The sequence below is a fragment of the Neoarius graeffei genome, chromosome 4 (genome assembly GCF_027579695.1).
Source record: "Neoarius graeffei isolate fNeoGra1 chromosome 4, fNeoGra1.pri, whole genome shotgun sequence".
Lineage (NCBI taxonomy): Eukaryota > Metazoa > Chordata > Actinopteri > Siluriformes > Ariidae > Neoarius > Neoarius graeffei.
The window spans coordinates 72735785-72760984 of NC_083572.1; the positions used below are offsets into that span (position 1 = coordinate 72735785).

General features: G+C 41.5%; 1 protein-coding gene across 5 annotated transcripts in view; it reads right to left on the minus strand.

The window, feature by feature from the left end:
* Positions 1-265: 265 nt before the first annotated feature.
* st3gal3a (ST3 beta-galactoside alpha-2,3-sialyltransferase 3a) overlaps positions 266-25200 on the minus strand; it is a 105432-nt gene continuing 80497 nt past the window's right edge. For 2 of the 5 annotated variants that reach the window (XM_060919676.1, XM_060919673.1), the window contains 5 exons: positions 25012-25198; positions 9703-9714; positions 9275-9421; positions 5687-5833; positions 478-3196 (listed from right to left, as the gene is read on the minus strand). In XM_060919676.1, coding sequence (XP_060775659.1) covers positions 3107-3196; positions 5687-5833; positions 9275-9421; positions 9703-9714; positions 25012-25198 — 583 coding nt within the window. In that variant the 3' untranslated portion in view covers positions 478-3106. Of the gene's footprint in view, positions 290-477; positions 3197-5686; positions 5834-9274; positions 9422-9702; positions 9715-25011; positions 25199-25200 lie in introns of those variants that run through there. The other 3 variants (XM_060919677.1, XM_060919675.1, XR_009654569.1) reach the window with 2 other exon arrangements.

A 25200-nucleotide genomic window follows, 5' to 3' on the forward strand; every position in this document is an offset into this window, starting at 1 on the left:
TTTTGATATCTGCCCCTTTATACCAATAATTTTATTTATACCTTTCATCGACTTACACCTTGTATTCCCTTTTGTTTGAATTTGTGGTACCACCTGCAGGAATGCTCTGTTACCTGATCAGCTGGAATGATGTGTTATATCAGATACATTGCAATTGGATTTACGAAACTGAAATTAATGTTAAATAGAACCATTAAGAAATGAAAAATCTCTCATACATATACATACTGATGTCACTCCAGATTGTGAATATATTGTAATACAAACACTTCGGCTATATCACCCACCCCTATAAGCAAGTTTGCAGTTGTGATCAAATGGATATGAGCATCTTAGTATCAGGCCTCTGTGCCAGTTGGTCCTCCTCAAAAACCCACCCACTGGTCTGTCCCTCCTCTATTCAAATGAAACTTAATAGAACATGGTGGATGGATGTAGTTTAGGGACACACACACGGACACACACCTCAGACAAGAATGTAACAAATTCTGAATACTTTATTATATTGATTTGTCATACACTGCACCAGACTGAATCACAGGCTGAGAGAGAAACATGGTGATTTCAACACTAACATAATCCACTTTAGTCCTGCTAATGTATATAAATAGCAGAACACAATGAGGAAAAAAAAAAAACAGTCCTGATCATCTGTGCTGTAACACTAAAGACTGCAGATAAAGCAGCCCAAGTTTGAGGTGAACGCCATTAAAGCTCTGATTTGGGTGGAAGTAAAGCACAAACACTGAGGTGAATTGAAAAATGCAACTTAACCGTTGCACACACAAATTCAAAAAAAATACCAAAAACACTCCCTCTCGTGTGCACACATCTTTAAATGTGGACGGCTACAGGGACGGCCAAGTGTGAACTGGACTTGGTGCTTCTGATGCCGTTTCCTGTTTTTCTACTACAGCAACATGACCAGTCTAACTGATCCGTATCATACCCGAGCACGCTTGACCCCCAAAGTCCAGTTCGTTTGACCCATGTGATTGCTGCGTACCGTGCCTGAACACAGTACGCAAACATGAATTGTAGTCAGCAAGTGAAGCTGCAACTTCCTTCCTCAACGTCAGCTGCCTCTGTAAAAAGCTTCTTATGAGTGCAGCACAACTTACTGAAAATCTGTGTTACATAATTGATAAATGATGTCTTTCTACTATCTAAAAGCACCAGTACATTCATCGTTTTCATTCGCTTCTCACCACCTCCCGGCTCCTCACAGCTGAAGACTGATTAGCTCACCGACATGTCAATCATGCAAATGAGCATAGGAGCCTGGTGCAAGAGGACGACAGTTAGACAACTGAGAACTGGATTTGGCAACATAGCTCACTGGTCTTATCCAGAAGTGCTGTTCGAGAACGAACAAACCTGCGACCTGCCTTCTCTTAGTTGCAGCAGTTTGGCATTTCAATGAACAAACCAGCTTTTTAAAGACATGGCCTACTAAATGAACCAGAAAGCACAGTGGAAACAGTATGCCATTTATATAAAACCTGTTGTCTATAATATTTAAACAGCCATGTAATAAAAGTGATTCAGATAATTTCACAAAATAACAAACAATGGTGTCTTCTGTAGTTATTGAAAGTACAAGTTACTTGTAAGCTATTTTCATATATTATCTTGATAACACTGGTTAATAATTTTAACTTTAGTATTGGTCAAATTTTACAGTAATACAATAGTATGTTTAAAACATAACTATTAGGCTATTATTTTGTAATTTTAAGCTTGACAACAAGAAAAGGAATGACCGTAGGGCTTGGAGGAACAAACTGCAAGATATCAGTCTTTCCAGAAGTGCTAGCCTAGTGAACCTGTGAGAAAAACTTGTTCACTTAAATGAATGAGAATTTCCTTTTCAAGAGTGTGCGTTTCTTCAAGGGGGAAGAAAAAAAAAAACAACAACAAAAAACAAACACCCCCCACCCACCCCCAAACAAAAACCTTGTGTTGTGATCACGCAAGTGTACTCGGGCCCATAATGTGAGTGCAGGCCAGCAGAGGGGGGGACAATCATATTCAGGCACAGTACGAGGCAACTGTGCTTAGTGTGAGTATGCGCCGAATCAGTATAATGTGAGGTTTATGCGAGTAAAAACGTAAACTAAACTATTTAATGACCTTATTCTGTTACTGAACAAAGTGCACATTTTAAAAGACAACAAAATGATTTTATGTATAACTGAAACTCTCTTAAGTGACCTCATACAATAAACGGAAGGTCATCTGAAATACAAGAGCTCAAGTTTCAAAACTCACCACAGGCCATCAAACCGATTTATGGAAACTAAACTGCAAAAACAACCCATTTTAAACTTCTTGATTTTTGGACATCACAGACGTTTAAATGTATCCAGCCATTCACAGCTGCTTAGCCCCACCCATTCCACCTTGGTAATCTATTTGCTAATTCTATACCTCGTCTAGTCATGTACTATTAACGTTCACTACGTTTTTTTATTTAAGTTTTAGAAAAATAATTATAAGGTGTTGAACTAGATGATGCTATTATTTAATCTAGTTTTACATGGGGGTGTGCTGTGCCTCATTTCACTCGTGAGGTGACCAGGAAGAATTTAATATTTAACTGAAGGTCGGAAATGTTTAGGTGGACTTCAGGGGAAAGGGAAAAAAAAAATCCAATAGTGAACATGGGACCTTTAAAATGATGTTTCCATAGTGTGCATGACTTGAAGGTCTGTTTCACGGTGGTATTACAGTTGTAATGACTGATTTCCACAACCACAGTGTAAATGCTACTTTGTGGTTCCTGCAGCCGTCAATGCTTAACATAACTCGTAATAACTGAAATATTAATTAAAAACCAAGGAGTGTCCCTCACTCTGCATTTAAAAACATTTTTTTTTAAAAAAAGGGAGTTTCTGAAAGACTGACAGTGTAAAAGTATGCCTTTTTTTGTGTCTTACATATTAGCATGTCCTCTGACCAGTGCTTCAAGATTTGCAGTGGGTGGAGTCTTCCAATAACCATGTTGAAAAATCAGCTGAGCTGATGTGTGAAGTCTGCACACTCCGGTGCTAGGCAGAAGCAAGTCAGTAATGGCATTTCCACATTTGTGATGTGCGAGAGACTCTCAGATCCCGTTGGTCAGATCCTGAATTACACCGGCTGTCACCAACTTCTGCAGAAACTCCTTTTCTTTTGATATGTTGTGTGTCCATGACTGCAGGGACACAGAGAAAAAGTGTAAGAGAAGTAAACACTCAGGTCTCATCTCATCTCATTATCTCTATCCGCTTTATCCTTCTACAGGGTCGCAGGCAAGCTGGAGCCTATCCCAGCTGACTACAGGCGAAAGGCGGGGTACACCCTGGACAAGTCGCCAGGTCATCACAGGGCTGACACATAGACACAGACAACCATTCACACTCACATTCACACCTACGCTCAATTTAGAGTCACCAGTTAACCTAACCTGCATGTCTTTGGACTGTGGGGGAAACCGGAGCACCCGGAGGAAACCCATGCGGACACGGGGAGAACATGCAAACTCCGCACAGAAAGGCCCTCGCCGGCCACGGGGCTCGAACCCAGGACCTTCTTGCTGTGAGGTGACAGCGCTAACCACTACACCACCGTGCCGCCCACACTCAGGTCTAACATTGTGATAATGGTATAGTCTAAAATGCCTCTCTGTTCATTCAGCTCTGCTTTCAGTTCAGTCAGCTTTATTGACACGAGTGTGTGCTGTACTGCTCTGCTGCTGCTGTATAGCTTTGACTGCATACACGTTAACTATGGGAAACTGATCGGCCTGTCTAAAGTAAACACGTTACTGGAGCTGGGAAATAGACAATATGAGTGGCTCTTTGTGCTCTGCAGGCTTTTAATGCTGGACACGAGAGACAAACACATTACAGGACAATCACGTGTTGCGTTACCTCCTCTGTGGGAAAATCACTTAACAGATTACAGAAAAATCAAGCGAAAGAGTTTCCACGATAACAGTGAGTGACTGCAGACATGGATGGACACATTTTGCTGTTTCTTTATAGAAAAATACAGCTCACTTGTGACAGAAAATTACTTTTTCATTCCTGAGAAAACGATACGGATTTTGAAATCTCTCACACACAGGTGTAACTAACCTAATGATTAAGCTGGCGTGTCCTTGTTCAACTCCTCTGCCGACCACACAATAAACTAATATGCTTATGGAATTGATGATGTTACGTTCGCTAATAAGGGTGGAGACAAGGACTCGAGGGACAAGTAACAGCAGTGACTGATGATCATTTAAATAAATGTTCATTCACAATTATTAGAATGTTCTTTACATTCACACAGACTTAGTCCAAACACCAAACAATAAATACTTGTAGAAACAGTGCTAGAGAGATGGCACAGATGACGGAGGATAATTTCAAGGGCACAGACTGTCCTCCTTATTGCAGCTATACTAAAATCTGTGGTTTTGTACAGCTTTGGCAGCGCAGAGCAAAATGTGGGACAGAGCAGCATGAAGCTGCCATTTAACTCTACTAATGACACAACATGCCATCACCTTGGTTAAATGCACCAAGAGAAAACAAAGATGAAAAATGATAACTGAAGGTTTTATACACTTCATGCATATTGTGTGTTTTTAAAGGAACAGTCCATCGTACTTCCATAATGAAATATGCTCTTATCTGAATTGAGACGAGCTGCTCCGTACCTCTCCGAGCTTTGCGCGACCTCCCAGTCAGTCAGACGCAGTCAGACGCGCTGTCACTCCTGTTAGCAATGTAGCTAGGCTCAGCATGGCCAATGGTATTTTTTGGGGCTGTAGTTAGATGCGACCAAACTCTTCCGCGTTTTTCCTGTTTACATAGGTTTATATGAGCAGTGATATGAAACAAGTTCAGTTACACAAATTGAAACGTAGCGATTTTCTATGCTATGGAAAGTGCGCACTATAATGACAGGCGTACTAACACCTTCTGCGCGCTTCGGCAGCACATTGATACGGAGCTCAGATATCAATGTGCTGCCGAAGCGCGCAGAAGGTGTTAGTACGCCTGTCATTATAGTGCGGACTTTCCATAGCATAGAAAATCGCTACGTTTCAATTTGTGTAACTGAACTTGTTTCATATCACTGCTCATATAAACCTATGTAAACAGGAAAAACGCGGAAGAGTTTGGTCGCATCTAACTACAGCCCCAAAAAATACCATTGGCCATGCTGAGCCTAGCTACATTGCTAACAGGAGTGACAGCGCGTCTGACTGCGTCTGACTGACTGGGAGGTCGCGCAAAGCTCGGAGAGGTACGGAGCAGCTCGTCTCAATTCAGATAAGAGCATATTTCATTATGGAAGTACGATGGACTGTTCCTTTAATTACATTGCTTGTTCAAATCTAATTTCCTTAATGAAGTATATTTCATAGAGCCTGGTCAGTGTTAATTTACTAATCTCGATTAAAGTGAAGCACCAACAGCTAAAATTCTCCCTCTCTCTCTCACACAGTTTCAAAACACCACATCTCTCATTAATAGAAGTGTGTGTGGGGGGGAATCAGAGGGGGGTCAGAGGGGTAGCAATGCCACTGTGGACTGAAGGGTCACTGGACTCCAACTCATCGACTACTGCTGTGACCCAGCTGAGGAAGGCAGTCATGGTTTCATGAACACACAAACAAACAGAGAGGAGAACGTGTGGCGTGCATTACATCTTTGATTGCGGACATCTTGAGCTTCTCGTAGTAATGCAGCGGTGCATTAGGGTTGCTCATGTCGTAGCCGAATCCAGCCACCCCCACCTCGTCACAGTTATGCAGCGCCATCGTGATTGCCACTGTCCCCAGTGTTGGGATATTCTGGGGACACACACACTTGATAAAATCAGTGACAAACAACAACTATCCCAAGAAGAGTGGAGAGTACAATCCATATGCATGGTCTCATCCTATAGTCCAAGCAATTTTAATTAAATATGACGTTTCTGTAACTTTTTTCTTTAACCATCGTTACACTTTTCTCATTACAAGATGCTTCACAGCAAAGTGAAAAATACACTAAGGCCAAAGGTTTGTGAACATCTGGTCATCACTCCCATATGTGGTTCTTTGCTAAAAAGAGAAAAAAAAGGGGTGGGGGTGGTGTAACATTGAGGCCCTGTTTACACTCGGTTTTAAAATGCATCTTGGGCGATCGGATCATGTGTGGACAGCACGAAACACAAGTATAAATGACCACTAAGACGCATCGTGATCTGATAACTCGAACCACTTGCTGAGGTAGTCTGGGACACATGTGACCACATATCTTTTGTAGTGTAAACACTAATGCATCCTGATGCATTAGTGGAAAACATTGTGGTTGTGTTGGTGATAGCATGCCAACACTCAAAAAAAAAAAAAAAAAAGAGAGGATAACTGATGTGGCTGGAATGCAAGAAAATAATGACGGTATGTTGCAGGTTTAATGTTTTTAAGATAACTGTATGCAGGGCTCTTTGACCTTCGAGCGGAAGTGATGTAGGCAGTAATGAAATCTAAAACACAAGTAGTCAGCTGGATAACCTTGGAGACATATGATACACACAAGTGTAAAACAGCGACGTGTCAACTGTCCACCTGTGGGCCGATCACCCGAGACACATTTTAAAATCAAGTGTAAACAGGGCCTAAGAGTTCGCTTCACTGGCACTGAGGCTCTGTTATCACTTCTCGTTATATCCTTGTCAGGGATTCCTCAGCACACCTAAGCATTTACACTACAAAAGATACATGTGGTCAAATAAGCATTTCCCAGACCACCTTGGAAAATGGTTTGAATGAATGTGCCATGATGGTCATTTACACTTGCTTTTAACTCTGGCCACTTGTGATCTAATCGCCCAAGACCCATTTTAAAACCAAGTGTAAACAGGGTTTAAGAAGCACAAACCTCTTCCATGAAGACAATGCCCTTGTGCGAAGAGAGGGTGATGAACATATGGTGTGCCAAGGTTGGTGCAAGTGGCCTGCACAGAGCCCTGACCTCATCCCCACTGAACGTTTTAGGATGCCAACTTAGCCCCAGGCTTCCTCACCTGATATCACTGCCTGACCTCACCAATTCTTATAGATGAAGGAGCACAAATCCCCACAGCCACACTCCAAAATCTAGTGGATATCCTTTCCAGAAGACGGGAGGTTATTAGAACAGCAAAGCAGGATTAAATTTGGAACGGGATGTTCAAAATGTACATATTGCAGAGAGACTGGTCAGGTGTCCACAAACATTTGGCTTTATAGTACGTTATCACTTCAGCATTAGCCTAACCGCAATATGGTCAGGACAAGGGCTGAAATCTATAGCCGAAAGGCAAGTTTTGAAAAATTCAGCACCTATTTTCGAAACTTTGGACAAACATGACTTCGTAAAGGTTTATTAAAACTATTACAATTTTGAAAGGAAAAAAAGGCAAACAAGTGACTGCTGAGTCTGACTTGCTCCTTGATGCATGGGAAAGGGGTGTGTGTGTGTGTGTGTGTGTGTGTGTGTGTGGGGGGGGGGGGGGTTAAATATGCATGCCAACAATGCATATTGCTAAGGCTTGCTATTCTTGAGCTAATGTAGTAAACCACACCTATAGCGGAAAAGTCAAATGTCGTCAGTTAAGAGGCGAAAGGAATGTTGCAGAGCAGTAACCAAATGTATTGTTCGAGGATTATAACCATTTTCAACTGTTGAAGTTTGAGGTTAACTGTACAGCTATAATATGAGCTGAATGGATTGTTTTCTGCAACGGTTAAAATAATTTGTGCTTTGTTTACTGTCATAATTGGAAGAGTAGTATCTTTATTTTAAAAAAAAAAAATAGTGTTGCTTGGTTTTATGTATTGAATCAGTATTGGGAAAAATTTCAAATGATATTCAGTGAACCGAGTCTAAAACTTAAGCTCTTGAAGCAATAAAGCACTGAACTTCAGAAACACTAATACTAGCCTCACATATAGACCCCTTTCACATGACGTCACCGCGCCGCGAGATTTTGTTAGGCGCCATATTGGAAGACCAAGTACATGCACTCACAATATAAAACAAAGTACGAGCGAGAGTGAAGTGACACGATGGATGATAATTCTGGTTATGTGAGTACATTACCAGCTGCAGAAAGGGCACGGTATGTGGAGAAACTGGCTGTGATTGATGGGTTTGACCCATATGATAAGACTCGCGGCAAGGGAGAATGGAAACATAAGGAGGACCGGACACCAATTCTGCCATCTGTTTGCTACCCAGACATTGTAAACTATTTGTTGTTTACACCCAGTGCCTACACTCAGTGTTCGAACTATGCCGATATTTTCGGGGGGCCCCTTTTTCCCCTTAGGGCGGGGGGGCTTGCGCTTGTCTCGGAGCGCAGATCTCCAAACACATGAGAAGCCTATCTTACACACATCACGCGGACTCCACACCTCCACACACGCATCGCGTCTGAAGTCATAACTCATCAGGGGAAATCGTGTCCTCATTGGCATGTTCAAAAAACAACCTTGCGTCAACAGTGATACCACACGCAAGAAGAAAAAAAAAAAACAGTCAGGCTACTCAACAACCAACCTGGCAGCAGCGAGCAAGCCCCAAACCATCCTAAATTATTATTATTATTAAATTGTAGAAGTCTGGGAGGCTTGCTCCTCATACAGTTATCAACTTGGGGCCAATTTAGCATGTTTTAAATCTGAATTTCTTGCGTTTGCTTACCTCAAAGTGTCCGCAGATCATGCACAGACTTATCCATTATATCCACAGTTTTTTGCCAAGTCTCACACAGGTTACTTTCAAGTCTACTGTTGGGCCAATAAATCATAAATAAAACAGCTCAGATTTGTTCAAGTCGTTTGCCACTCCACTTTATTCTCGTGGGTTCACATACCGCTGCCGTTATTTCCCCCTAATCACGAGTTTGTTGGTCTTCCAAAATGGCGCAGGGTCTGTTTACTTCCAGTTTCGGGTGACGTCAGTGAAAGGGGTCTATACTAGACCAGTAAAGCAACCGAAAGGCTGCTTTCTTTTTAGAGGTACTACAAACTTTATGTAAACTAAATGCTTCATATGCATCTATTTGTTTCTCTCTAAGCAGACAAAATGATGCATTTTGCAGCCTTTAAAGATAAGATAAACTTTATTCATCCCTTGGTGGGGAAATTTACAAATTGGGTAGGTTTTTTTTTTAATGGGTAGTTTTGCACAAAGTGTGAAGGTAAATCTATATGGATATTCTTGACATGATCTGGAAAAAAGCCTGAGGTGTGGCCTTCCCTCACCCCTCGACCCATGAGGCCGTTGTTGTGTGGCAGACCGATGAACTGAAACGCTGCCTCCTGGATGAAATACGGGTTCAGTATCCTCATGTCTGCTGCTTCCCTGGGTACGACACGCGCCACTGACTTCCAGAACCCATCTGATCCTCGCTGAGATCATGTGACAGACAGAGTGAGAGAAAGAGAGACGCACATCGGAAAAGAGGAAGTGAAAAGCAATTTGGTGAGCTGTCAAAGAACTGCAAAGCAACCGTTGAGAGAGAGAGAGAGAGAGAGAGAGAGAGAGAGAGAGACAGACAGAAAGGGTGGAAAAAAGGGACAGAGAGAAGTAAATAAGTGATGGAGAGAAAGAATGAGGTAAAGAGTGACAGATAAAAGCAGTTAAAAGAAAGAAGAAGAAAAGGAAACAGTGAGAGGGTTCTCTTATTTACCCGTGTTAATTGCTGTAGCAATAGTATAGCATTCATGCCAATAAAGAATTGGGAAAGAGAAAAACATTTACATAAAGATGCAGATTAAGCCAGTTGAGGGACAGTAAAGGGGGGGAGAGGAGAAAGAGGAGAGAGAGAGAGAGAGGGGAAAAAAAAACAAAGTTAGTACTTTAATATATAGTAATATTACATGTTCACTGCTTCTAAATCAAACAGAAATTAGCCATCCATTTCTCAATATCAAATCACAATACTCTCAGAACTGTGAGAGCACAATTACATATAGAACCAGCAAACAAATATATGCGACATGCCATGCTTCCATGTGTCTGAATCGGTTTCATGAGCACCCCCTTCGTCACACCTGCTTTGTTACACCGCAGTGAGAGAGTACGAGTGATTGAGATGCCAAGACTCTCAGCTGTGTAAATAAGCCACTCTGACTGCCTTTGATGAACACCGAGTATTTCTGACACACCGCCAAAAGGCAGCTTGCCTGTCCGTCAAACAGCCCACTAAATTGTGTTCCTGTTCATCAAACAGATAATTGAAGTGCGTCCTGTAATTGAGAGCTGCTTAGAACTCCAAACACAGAACAGCAGACAACTTTAGGATTGACCTACAGTGACACGATGAGGAAACACAGACTTCAGTGGACCATAGCAAGCTGTTCCATTTCAGCTTTAGACACTGAAACGTCCGAGTGTAATGTTCCTCAGACAAAAGTCTGAGCAAGTGTCAGGGATTTATTTCTTACAGCTTCATTTAAAAACTTAGGTTCCAACCAGGAAGTTATAAATAGATCAACTATGGATTTTATGCCATTATATAATAATAATAATAATAAAATCTGCATTTTAATGCCAGTATGAATCCTTGCAGCTGATGCATCAAGCTTTACTATAATATATGAGAATATGGACAGTGTTAACACTAAAATATCAAGCAAGTAATAATAACAATAATAAGAATGTAAACAGATAGGGTTATATCGTATATAGTTAGAAGTGCAAAAAGAGTATATATTTTTGCACTTCTGAAAAGGTTATATAACACCCTGTCACTATCCCACCAAGGTTAGAAGCAGGTTGGGGCAGCATGGTGGTGTAGTGATTAGCACTGTCGCCTCACAGCAAGAAGGTCCTGGGTTCAAGCCCAGTGGCCAACAAGGGCCTTTCTGTGTGGAGTTTGCATGTTCTCCCCATGTCTCCGTGGGTTTCCCCCACAGTCCAAAGACATGCAGGTTATGTTAACATGGGGCGGCCTTGGGCTGAAGTGCCCTTGAGCAAGGCAGCTAACCCCCAACTGATCCTGGGCGCTGTAGCATAGCTGCCCACTGCTCTGGGTATGCATGGCTTACTTATGCGCATGTTCACTGCTTCAGATGGGTTAAATGCAGAGAGTGAATTTCACTATGCTTGAGTGTGCATTTGACAAATAAAGGTTTCTTCTTCTTCAGAGAGAGCACAAGTCCAAAGTTTCTCAATTTTATGCCGATTAGTTAAGACAGCGTAAGGTGACAAATCCAAAAGCTCGTCTTGGAGTTTGATGCAAGTTTGTCTGATGTTCTGCAGTTCTCTACACTCCCAAGCTTTGATTTAGACCTGCTTTTGGTTTCTATGAACCTCACAATATCTCATATCATCTGTAGCCGCTTTATCCTTCTACAGGGTCGCAGGCAAGCTGGAGCCTATCCCAGCTGACTACGGGCGAAAGGCGGGGTACACCCTGGACAAGTCGCCAGGTCATCACAGGGCTGACACATAGACACAGACAACCATTCACACTCCCATTCACACCTACGGTCAATTTAGAGTCACCAGTTAACCTAACCTGCATGTCTTTGGACTGTGGGGGAAACCGGAGCACCCGGAGGAAACCCACGCGGACACGGGGAGAACATGCAAACTCCGTACAGAAAGGCCCTCGCCGGCCACGGGGCTCGAACCCGGACCTTCTTGCTGTGAGGCAACAGCGCTAACCACTACACCACCGTGCCGCCCTGTGCTATATTTTTCTGGACTAAAATGACTTGCACTGGTCCATACCAATCCAATGCTGTAATTCCTCCAAACACATCTGGTCAGAGAGATGAGTCAGGATGATCACAGCACACATTTACAAATTGATCAGCAGAGACTTTTCAGGTAGCTATTTTTTTTTTAGACGGCTATAAAACGATTAACAGGCAATATTCTGTGTAGCTTGAGGAGCCATCCGATACACCAGCCTATTATTAACCCAATAACCGTGCAATTAGTAGCCCATGGACCTGCGTGCTGCACTGTTAATTTATTCCATAATGGACTAGTTGTATTCAATGCTATGACGTGCCTATTTCAAAATAATGCAACTCTCACTTTCCGACAGCAGTGTTTCCATTCATCAGTACAAGCAGACCATCATTCAGCTTTCTCTAATTATTATTCCAATATTTATATCAGTTGTGTATGTATAACAACGCACAGCTTTATAGAAATACAGCTATGCTTTGTTATTGGTATGTATTTTAACATACGTAATGATCACCACTGACATTCATTTTCAGGAGCTCTTGCAGATGCAGATGATAAAAGACTGCCACTCATTGTGTAATCAAAGAACTGGAAACACAGAGCAGCGCTAAAAACAACACAGAGTATTTGAACAACAAGCCCATAACTGCTAATTCTCTAGAGATTAAACAGTACAGTGCATAAATAACAAATAAAACACAACTGGGCGTGCAGTTACAGGAAAATAATTGAGGGCTGTGTGGTTTTGTGCGACCTAACACAAAGCAACTTTGCCGATAATATCCATCCATCTATTATTCATAACCGCTTATCCTGTACAGGGTCACAGGCAAGCTGGAGCCTATCCTAGCTGACTATAGGCAAGAGGTGGGGTACACCCTGGACGAGTCGCCAGATCGTCGCAGGGCTGACACACACAGAGACAAACAACCATTCACACCTACAGTCAATTTAGAGTCACCAGTTAACCTAACCTGCATGTCTTTGGACTGTGGAGGAAACCCACGCGGACACGGGGAGAACATGCAAACTCCACACAGAAAGGCCCTCGTCGGCCACTGGGCTTGAACCCAGAACCTTCTTGCTGTGAGGTGACTGTGCTAACCACTACACCACCATGCTGCCCACTTTGCCAACACTAGGATATTTGTGCAATATTCTAGAGGAGTTTCTTGTACCTTACTTTACAGGGACACACCAGCCCTACAGCAGTAATGTGTCTTATAAGCATGTAAAAGTCAAATGTGGCCTCCGTTTTGACCTTATGGTCATTTCATTTAATTCTACTTTAATTATTACACTTCGATTTTACTGGTTAAATTCAGAATTGGATTTTTTTTTTAAGCACTAAGTAGGTTTTACTTTGGGACGTATACTTTCATTGCCTCCTGTGTCCGTCAAAAAAAAAAAAAAAAAGTCCTCTCCGGAAAACACTCACCATATTAGATTAGATTCACTTTATTCATCCCACATTGGGGAAATTCACGTGTTACAGTAGCAAGAAAATGTCAAACAGATAACAAATAAAACTGAAATAAAAATTAGACAAACAAAGGATTAAATACAGAGGGCTATTTGCATTATCTACCGTGAAAAAGTATAGAAAAATTGCCTTATTGAGAGGCTCGGAAAAATTCCACATTACAGGTAGACTCTGTATATATACACACACATATATATACACATAAATAATATATATACACATAAATTATATATATATATATATATATATATATATATATATATATATATATGCGCATAAAAATAGTTTAGGGCCTATATTATTGCACATAATAATTGCATCAATGAGAGATTGCAGAGGTAGTAGTGGTAAAGTCGTGCAAATTAAACGACAAACAGGTTATTGGTGCTACGTTACAAGTTGTGCATGTTATACAGTCTGACAGCAGTAGGTATGAACGACCTGCGGTATATGATGAGGTTGTAAATGATTTTCTTAAATAATGTGTCACTTTTGAAGCAGAATACTCTGTTGTTGCACACTAAAAACAGGACCTGAAACAGATGCAAAACCCATTTGCAGCAGAGCCTCACATGTGGTTGAAACGTGGGTGTGGAAAACCACAAGGATCGTCCCCACTTCAGTTATTACAGTTACCACCGTGTACAAACATTGCTCAACAGTACTTGAAAATTTGTACTGAATTTCAAATACATTTCAAATAATTTTTCACTTTGTATACCTTACACTTGGGGGAATATAAGAAAGTTGGTCTGTTTTAGAAACGCACCATATGCTTCTTCTGACCACAAGTAACACACCCAGTATCTGACTTGTAGCTCTGAAACTCTGCACAGTTGAATTCCATCTCAAAAGGTCATTTTTGGCAGCATTTTTTATTTTTGGACTATTGTGGACCTGTAAAGTCGACTCTGATTGTAAAACAGCCCATAATACAACAGGAACTAACTTGTTTGTGGATGTAATCACTTATATTATAAAAACTGAAAACTATCACCAGCCTCTCTCATTTTCTGTTTTAAAGTTCACAAGACAAAATGAACACAGCTTGTCATGCTTCCAGGAAACAGGAAAGAACAAAGTCTCCGGTCATTAAGACTTCCTGTTTTGGAAAACTTAAAGGAAGAACTTTACCTCTGACTACTGCAAAGAGCTCACACTGAAGACTCATTCCAAAAACACCAAATGAACATCACTAAGGCTTCACTACATCAACTGCATATTGTGAAATCCATAAAGTGTCCAAATATCAACTGCATGTTCTGAAATCCATTTACGTGGAGGAGTATCTGCCATACAGGCTTGTAGTACTCGAGTCTGACTCGTGCCTTGACTTGGACTTGAGCACTGATTACTTGGACTTAGACTTGTGCATTAACTACATTAGGACTCGTAAACTGGAGACGAGGACTCAGATTCTCTCTTTATTTGTTCTAATACGTCATAATAATTTGGCACAAGAGATTTATATCTAAATTAATTTTTATACTAATTTCATGCAAGAGTGTCACACCTGTGCGCCTTGGCACATGCATCAGATAGTCTCTTGGGCGCGCTCCAGACAGCGTGCGCGCCAAGCGGACTCTCACGCACGCACCGTAAGCGACTCGCACCTGCACAGGATTAAGGCCCAATCGGAGCACCTATATAAAAACTATGAAAACACACTTACTTTGTGAAGTATTGAGTTGCGTTGCTGACACATTACTGAGCTTTATTTCCTTGTTTGGTTTCCTGATTCCTGTTTGTTGTCTTTGATTCTGCCAAGTCTACGATAGCCTGTTTGTGCCTCGCTCAACCTACTGCCTGTTTCACTGTTTTACGATTTTGCCTGCCGTTCTGGATTGTTTACCAGTCTTCACTTGTATTAATAAACACACCTTCTGCACTTACATCCGTCTCCCAACCATCTCTGACAGAATACTTCATACTCCCTGACAAAGAGAATGCACATTTACCTGCTCATACATCATGTTCAGGAACAAACTAAACGTTAATGCCGCTAAAACAGCCACCGTCAAATGGTGCGGTTGGAGTCTTGTTCTCGGACTCGACTCAATAGTGGACTTGACTTGAAATTTTTTTTAATGACTTGGACTTGACTCAGATTTGAACACTGGGGACTCGAGACCGGACTCGACAACACTGCTGCCATACAAGTCCCTGTCAATCAGCTGTTACTACAGACATGATAAACTACAAGAATAAGCGCAATAGTGCTTTGCCTTGCAGCTGGCTCTAGCGTCTAAGCAGTGTAGTTATAGATCATTATTTAAATGCCTTTTTACAGATCAAACTAAGAAATTTAACAGCATTGCAATATTTAATAATCAATCATTCTAGAAATATTATACAGAAGTTAATACTTTGTCTACTATTCATTTAAATTCAGAAATGGAAAAGTACAGCCTATGTAAAAACCAAGTATGATCCAGGCACATGCCATGATCCAGACACATCTTGCACATCCAGACAGATTGCTCGATTCCTACAAAAGGTCATTGTCGAACCAGGACCTTTGCACCATCGTCACTAACTATACAACAAAATAATAAAAACGGAGTTCAGCAGGGTAATAACAGGAAGAACCGACAGACAAACAAACCCAATTTGCACAAAAAGACATCATAGCCAGGTATCTAATGAAGGGTCATTTACAAACTACACACTGTACTAACACACTCATTTTCTCCAGGTGAAACCAGATGTGTGGGTTTATTGAGGAGACTCTGAATGATTCGAAAGATCACGAACAGGTGAAGGGTTACTAATGGAAAATGTGATGGAGCTGGAATGGATGAAAACAATACCAGCAGCGCTGTGATGGAGTGGCCTTTTAAAACAGCCAATGAAAAACAAGAAGGGCAAACACAAAGTGGTGAAGTACAGGAAGCCCCTGTATCAATATCACTGAGGCCATTAGAGTAATCAAGAGAGGGGTGACGTGCAAATCTACACTGCTCTATAAGATTAGTTACCTAGATACCTGCACCCGCACTACTTTAAACACTCAGAACAGGATAATGATAAACTCTAGACAGATAAACAGTCAAGATGAACCACAGATGTGCTACAGGGTTTGTGCAAAATAAAAATAAAAAAATAACTGCATCGTAGCCGAGTTATACTGATGCTTTGTCATTTTTTCTGATCAATACAGATACACTGACCTGTACATTATCTTGCAATGATCAACTATCATCTGCACTCTTTGTACACAAAGTTTTCAACCTAATGACGCGAATCAACCAAGACTGCAATCCTTGGTAAAATTACACAACAACCATCCACAAAATGTGAAATTAAATATTACAGCACAATTTCTGGAAAGGTTTAGATTTTGTTGGTTGGTAGGCTACTAGAATTTAATAGATATAAAATGACTGGAAAAAACTGTATTTGTGGTTATTTGAGTACTAGAACATGTAGCCATCCTTGATACCGGTTATAATTTTCTACATTAAAAAATAAAAATAAACTTCTCAAGCTATTTGATGGCTACTTATGTATTTTACGTGCCTAGCTTGTGTACTGTGCCACTAAGCAGTGAACAGTGGAATCTGCATTACAAAAAAGGACGATGCATCATCTGTCTGGCTTTGATGCTTTTAGGCCAAGTTTACATTAGACCGTATCTGTCTCGTTTTCTTCGCGGATGCACTGTCCGTTTACATTAAACCGCCTGGAAACGCCGGGAAACGGGAATCCGCCAGGGTCCACGTATTCAATCCAGATCGTGTCTGGTCCGGTACTGTGTAAACATTGAGAATACGCGGATACGCTGTGCTGAGCTCTAGCTGGCGTCTCATTGGACAACGTCACTGTGACATCCACCTTCCTGATTCGCTGGCGTTGGTCATGTGACGCAACTGCTGAAAAACGGCACGGACTTCCGCCTTGTATCACCTTTCATTAAAGAGTATAAAAGTATGAAAATACTGCAAATACTGATGCAAATACTGCCCATTGTGTAGTTATGATTGTCTTTAGGCTTGCCATCCTTCCACTTGCAAGTGGTAAGTGATATGCACGGAGATCACACACACAGCGGCTCAGTCCCGAATCACTGCTTGTGCACTTCACTCGCGCGCTCTGTGAGCTGCGCAGGGCCGGAGTGCGCACCCTCCAGAGGGCACTCGCTGTTCAGGGCGGAGTGATTTGGAGCGCAGGATGCCTGCGGAGCCGAGCGTATCCGTGTATTGGCGTTGCTGTGTGCAGGCGAATCGTGTATTGGTGTTGCTGTGTGCACACTAATCGTTTTAAAAACGTTAATCTGATGATCCGCTGATACGGTCTAATGTAAACCCCACCTCAGACATGAGCCACAAAGTATAATCCAAGTGTGTGTATGGATATACTTAATGACCATTATCTTTGGCTTTGCTGCTCTTCCCCCCCCCCAACAGCTTGGATTGGAGTCTGTCTGACTTGCAGGTCACTTTCAACAAAGGTACCACATGATTCAAATGTGGTTTGGAAACATTGAAAAAGAGAAAACTCCTCTCATTCATTCTCATACACTCTTGCCTCAAAGCTCCTCCACTATGCCTTCATTCAGCTATAAAGAATTCTTGCCTTGTCACATTTTTGTGTAATGATGCTGCCCTCTGATCTTGCCTGATGAAGGCGTGGTTTCTCTCCTTACAGAGGGAGCTGCAGAAGAGACGTCTGCCTTATAACAATGATTGCAGTCAGTAAGAGTTTATCTCAGCCACTATCAGCTCACCCGCTCTGTTGTTCATAGTCAGGGACAGGATCTCTTTCTAGTTAGTGGTGGGAAAAAAGGGAAGCTCCTCATTCCACGTTTCACCTTACATCAGTAGCTGCTGATGTTCGAAATACTCTTCAAATCAACACGCCAAAGTAACAAGTGTGTGTACATTTGAATAACAGGCAGGAAATTTTTCATTTTAGTTTGTTACAGTTAAAGTTACATTTAATGGTGGAACCAACACCATGACTCGTAAATCCGTACCATCAGCTATAGTGTTATTTGATTCATACTGTTTATTTGTTCATGAGTGGCATGGAATTTTATCTATGGGTATCCAGAGTGTTCTTGTAGTGGGACTGGGGAGAGGGATTACAGTAAATATAGGACTGATTATACAATATGTATGAACATAAAGCGCTTTAAGACCGGAAGAACTTTTTCATAGTTCTTAGAACTGTTAGAGGAAATCCCCACTTTTGTGTGTGCCAACACTGCAGGAACTGGGAATGATCGTAGTTCTTAGAACACTGGTTTAAGGGACTTTTCTAGCTCCTACTCTTAGGGCAGGTACTCCCCTAACACAAGAGGAACCATGAGTGACACAAGTGCATCGTAATCGGTCAAACAGCAGCCAATGCAGCACCAGCAACCACCATTTTTACAAATCTGTGTAAATCTTTAGCCATGTAAATAGCTCTTAAAGTTAAAAAAAAAGAAAAAAAGGACCCCTCACAAACAGACTGACCGTGAAATTCAGGCTTCACTTCAGCACTCCTATTGGTGGTGCAAATGCAAACAGGAAAAAAAAAATCCTTTAAAAAAGGTATGTAGTTCTTGGGGGGAGCTTCCCAGTGGGTAGATCCTCTCAAATGTTTACATTAGACCGTATCTGTATCGTTGTCGTTGCACTGTCCGTGCACATTAAAACGCCGGGAAAAGACTCCACAGGCGGAACAGTTTGAATTCGCCAGGGCCCACGTATTCAACCCAGTACGTATCTGATCCGGTGCTGTGTAAACATTGAGGAACAAGGATACGCAGTGCTGAGCTCTAGCTGACGTCGTCATTGGACAACGTCACTGTGACATCCACCTTCCTGATTCGCTGGTGTTGGTCATACCACGTTGGTCATGTGACGCGACTGCTGAAAAACCTTCTCCTCTTTAGTCCCAATGACACGGCGTCCCTGATTTCCATAAAGAACTTCAAATTTTGATTCTTATGCCCTCTCACACTCTCTCGCTCGCTTGCTCTCTCTTTCTCTCTCTCTCCTCTCTCTCACACTCTCACTCAATCTCTCACACACTATGTGCTTGCAAGTGGTGAGTGACTTGCGCATGCCCGATATGCACTGGGATCATGTGACGTGCCGTCTAATTAGTCATGTGATTAGTGTATCCGTGTATTGGCGTTGCTGTGTGCACGGGGAACGGTTTTGTTGCGGGCACAGAAATTGTGTGTGTGTACGCGAATCATTTTAAAAACATTAATGATCCGCTGATTCGAAATAATGTAAACAGGGCCTAAGTTCCTAGAATCGTTTGGTCCAAAAGTGCCTATACTCTTAGAATGATGACTTCTTTGTAAGAAAGGCTATGTTAGTATTTTTTATGATTAACATGATCCGGTGGTGCAGAATCTCATGCATGGAGTATCAATCAGCCAAAAAATAAAAAATAAAATATTCGGTCCAAGGACAAATATGCGCACTCTCATTTAGTTCAGTACTGAAAACCACTGCTCTGTACATGAGGAGAGGATGGGATGGGGGTTAGTGTTGAGGCCAATGGGGACTGGGTGGGATGGGAAGTAGTGCTGGGGCTCACAAAAATGAGGCAAGATGGGAATTTGTTTTGGGGCTCAGAGAAGTGGGGTGGGAAGGGGATATTGCTTGCGCACATATATGAGAGAGAGAAACAATAGCAAGAGAAGAGGCATGTCTGCCTCTTCAACAGCTGACATGACCAAAGACAGCAGACCACATATGAACGTCTCTAAACAACCTGAACCCATTCAACCTTTTTATAGACCACCATTTTAAAGTCAGATCCTCCTGTCCTTGCTTGTTTTTCTAAAATCTTTCAATTGTTCTTTTAATGAGCTCTTTTATCTTCAAGACAATCATTACTTCTAAACCAATCAATGTGAACAGCAGTTAAATGAGTGAAATCTTTAGGGAGCAAGGGCACTTGGAAGGGAACTTCTGTAGATTATTTAACTCTGATGACTGCCAAACATCACATCCACGTTTACTTTTTATCTCTTAATTATCCTCATCAGTGTTTCAAATCAAAGAATAATATGTAAAACTTCCAAATCGGAGTACATCAAAACTCCCCAATGAAAATGTTCAGCTCCATTTCATGCATAAATAAGTCTTCTGATTACAGAACGGAGGAGAACGTGAATGAACAATGGTTCAAATAGAAGGGTTAATGGGAGATTGGGTTCTGAAACGGGTTAGGATGTCCAAACGGAAAATAGTTATCTCATAAACTCGCTTCATTTATTTTATTTTATTTCGGGTGCACAAATCTTTGTTTAATGATGGCACCTTGAAGCAAAACAGCAGCTCGTTCCAGTTAATCAACATAATGCATCAAATCTGGCCTTTGAGTAAAACTGGTTTTGGATTGATGAACACACTACAGTTATTGGTTGAATCCCAAATAAGAAGCTGCATACAGGGGTCATTCTTTAAATAACACACTGAAGCACCCACTCCTCCTCCTCCCTGGAAACATGCACAAAAGTTTCGGTACAATGGAAGATAGTAAAATGGACAAGTTGATACTCTCTCATTGTATTCAGGGTTGCCAGACTACCTGTAAATCATCATTAGTCCAAACTGTCACTAACTGTAACTCCATTAAATATACCATCCCAAAACACAAGCTATATTTTAAATCAGTCTGGTAGGAAATAAAAAAAAAAAAACCCACACCCAATCTTGCAAACAGTGCTTGTAAGCTAGACCTGATGGCTCTGCACTGGAGCTAGGGCAACTGTAAAGTGGATACAGACTGGAGCAGTGGGTTCTCATATCACTCCCTTTTATTGAAAGAGAGAGAAGGAACCTATGGGAAGTGTCATTAAAAAGCTCAATGAGTCTGACCCACTAACCTTATCAGATTATAGTGAAACTTTGTTTGTTGTGCTGCTATTAAAGGTTTTTCTCTGAGCTGTGTGAGGGCTTTGTGTGCTCACTGAAATGGCCCAACCTCTCTCAGGAATCTGTCTCCACATACACCTTATCTCAGCGAGAAGTTTATCTACTAAACTTACACTACTTAATGCCATTTGATGAGCTCATTCTCTGTTTTGAGCCAAACAAGTGCAAAAGACATGTTTGATCAATTAAAAAAAAAAAAAAGTCACATGGTAGCCTATACTTTCCACTACTGTAACATTAGAAAACTCTCTGGCTAAGCTGTTTGGACACCTCAAGTTTCCTGGGTCACATTAACAATCATGGTTCAATACTGGTGAGAAATTGGTGAAAAATGAATAACAAGAGTGCTCTGAGAATACACCCCCCCACTGGCAACTATGCCATAACTCGGGTAAAAAAATGCGACTGAATTGAACAAAATTGCAATATGCGTATTACCGACATATAACAAAAAAATCCTGTCAAGTTTCATGAAATTCCTCCAAAAATTGTGAGAGGAGTTGATTTCAGAAGGAGAAAACACCCTCATGAAGTTGTCAAAGTATAATTTTGTTAATCAAGGGCTGTAACTCTGGTAAAATGTGACCAAATTTAACGAAATGGCAATATATGCATTACCGACATATAACAATGCCACTTGTCAGGTTTTGTGAAAATCCTCCAAAAATTGTGAGAGGAGTTGATTTCAGAAGGTGAGCACCCTTTCCTGGGACGGACATTGCCACAACATACCGTATTTTCTGGACTATAGAGCGCACCTGTATATAAGCCGCATCCGCTCTATTTTTTAAAAAAAATTAAAAAAAAGATATACAAGCCGCACCGGGCTATAAGCCGCAGATATCTATGTTGAAAAATTAGATATTTACTGCATGTACAGAACGATTTTGTACTGTAAATGTACATGTATGTACCTGAACAGATTCTTTCCGAACAGTGCCTTTTAACACGGCAGCAACTTTGCTGATTAAAACGGAACAGAACCAAGAGAAAATAACCGGTATTTATTTACCTTCATTTCTCCTGTGTTTGAAACCACAAGTCACTTTAATCATCTTCGCTGGATTTGAAAATAATTACCAGTTAGTAATTTGTCGTGCGTGTTCTATCTGCTAAAGATCTGCTAATTCTTCTTTGCATTGATTTTTCGTCTATCTTATTTTTGATTCTACTTCCGGTTAGAGCGCCCCTAGCGGTGGAAGAAAAATCCACAGAATAGCCGCACCTTTGTATAAGCCGCATGGTTCAAAACCTAGGAAAAAAGTAGCGGCTTATAGTCCAGAAAATACGGTAATCCCCCTTCGGGCCTTTTGGCCAGCGGGGGATTAAAAATGTGCAAGTTTCAATGTCAGATGTGAAAATTTTCCTCTGTATTCGACCTCTATAGTGTACGATCATTTAAGGAAAACAGATCAGAGGTGTTTAGAAGTGTGTGTGTTTCCATCCACCTGCAGATAAAACCTGAATGGAAAGGGTGGAAACTGAAACAATCCATCAAATATGGAATAAATGCTGATGGAAGCAAGCGTGTGTTCTCGTCTTTCCAACAGGCACAGTTCTACCTCCATGACTTTCATGAAACTCTTATTCGGAGAGAATGATGAGACTGCCTTCTCTGGGAAGGACACATTCAGCCAAAATAAGGACACTCAGAAGGCAACAGAATGACAGGTGAATGACTATATGTATAAAGCACATTCGTTACTTAAAAACACTGACTACAGAGGCATCCTTTGGCTGAATGGAACACACAGGTAGTGATGATATTCTAAAGCGTTCCCGATAACAAGCTTGTGAAGGTTCGTGCAATAACTGATCATCACCGCATGCCTTCTGTCCACGACTGTCAAACTGGCAGGATCACTTCTGATTAAGTCATCTTGTTGGATAACCTCCGAACCTTCATCAGAACAGCAGCTAATTTGAACACGACGCAGAAACATATTTATCATTGAAGAAGCCTTCGGACAGATATTTAACTAGAAATGTGAAACATTCCGACTTCGAAGCCCGAGATAGCCTGCAGACAGCTTCAATACAAAATCTCCCTGTGACAGATCTGTAATTACTTCATTGTAAGCATGCTGGCGCTTGTCCTAGATGTTTGAGTGGAGCCCTGAAGCAGCTCTCAATTAAGGAGCGTCACGTCACCAGGGCAGGAAGCAAGCTGAAAGGATCATCATTGATCCAACACACAGGAAACCATCTGTCCCACACTCCCTCCTCAGAAAAGAGATGCTACACAGGAAGTTTTTCCCCCCACAATAGCCATGCCTCTGTTCACCAAGCCTTACTATTATAGCCCAATTGAAAATGACATTTCCTCTTCACGGGGACATGCAAGAAGGACTACACAGAACAATACTGGTCTCAATATTAACGGGATTATGTACAGTGTCCATTCGGTCACTTTCCTAGTTTCCCCCTTGTGTATGCACAATGCCATGCAAAACATTAGTAAATGTACCATAACGAGTGATCAACAAATATCACAGCTATAATAAACATCACAAGGTTCTTTTGGCATTTAAAGCGTCACGGTTTACTAAACAGGAGTTTCGCTTTCAAAATTCTACAACAGACTCCACTGCACTACTGATGAAAAATGTGCATTTCTACACATCCTTCTTTTCGAGTACACAAGTACGCTGATCAAAACACGCTGATTTCAACGGAAAAGCTCCAGATATATTCATGTGCCTTTTCACTTAGAAGTACAATATTGTCACAAGTTCCCAAGACTAAAACAACCAAAAGTCTCATCCATCAACAGCAGAACCTTATTTTATAGCACCAATATCCCACGTTGTGCACCTGGGAGGATGCAACTTGATAAATAAAACTGGGTGGCAGGTTGAGGTTAGTTTCAGGATGTTTCAGAATGACAGCTGTAGGATGATTAGGCTAAAGCTGTGGGTGGCATGTTCGGTGAGCATGAGGGGACACAAGGACACTTCGGCCTCCAAAATCACAGACTTCATTGGGATTATTCTGGAACAGCATGTGAAACACCTCTAGCTACATTGCATAGGAACTCAAACATTTCAAGACACTGGTGGCGCCTTTACCGAGAGGACTGATTACATTGTTATGTCATTATGTTGCTATTATTATATACCAATTATTAGGAAAGATAACACATGCATCAAATTTTTTAGCTGAGCTGCGAAAGGTTTAGGTAGTTATAATATAAATATTAGTGCTGTCAAGCGATTAAAATATTTAATCACGATTAATGTCGCGACTGTCATAGTTAACTCGCGATTAATCGCAATTTAATCGCACATTTTTGTCACATGAAAACCCATTGTAATTCTCTTATCAGCATAAAAAAGTGAATGCGCTTGCTCACCGTTCGAACTACGGGGATCCGAGATCCCCTGAAACAGACATGAGATCCCTTGAAAACATGATTTGGGAAATGTTGGGGGGTCTCTAAAATATTGGCAAAATGATGTTTATTGACATAGCAATCGTGTGTAACGGGAAGCATTTGCATATCCGAAGTGAGCACGCGATGGAGATCCGCGCTCTGAGACAAGCGCAAGCACCCCCCCCAAGGGAAAAAAAAGGGACCCCCCCGAAAATATCGGCATAGTTCGAACACTGGTTGTACCAATGTTGTTTTTTTTTTATTGCAGAGCATAACGTCTTGTCACAGCCACTGCAAAGTAGGGCTGGAGCCGCCGATGGGAAAACGAAACCTAAGCCGAGCACCGTGGCTCTTCGGGGGAGGGCAGAGGACTCTGGCTGTGCGGGGCGTGGCATCATGTCACAGAGCGTTAATCTCGCGATAAAAAAATTATCGCCATTAAAATTGAGTCAAGTTAATGCGTTAATAACGCGACATTTTTGACAGCACTAATAAATATACAACATCAGCCCATCTGCCTAATCCTGAAATGATCCACTGACACAGACGTACCAGTTTCTCCTTGAACACCATGTGCCTGAGCCATTTGAAGTCCGGTGGTTTGAAGGCAGAAAGGACGAACAGAGAACTCTTCTCATAAAGCTCAGGTTTCTGTATAGCTCCCTCTGGATATGTGATGCGCATGGTGGTCTTAGATCCCACGTCCTTCTCATAGCCGCTCACCGGAGCCTCATTCAGCCT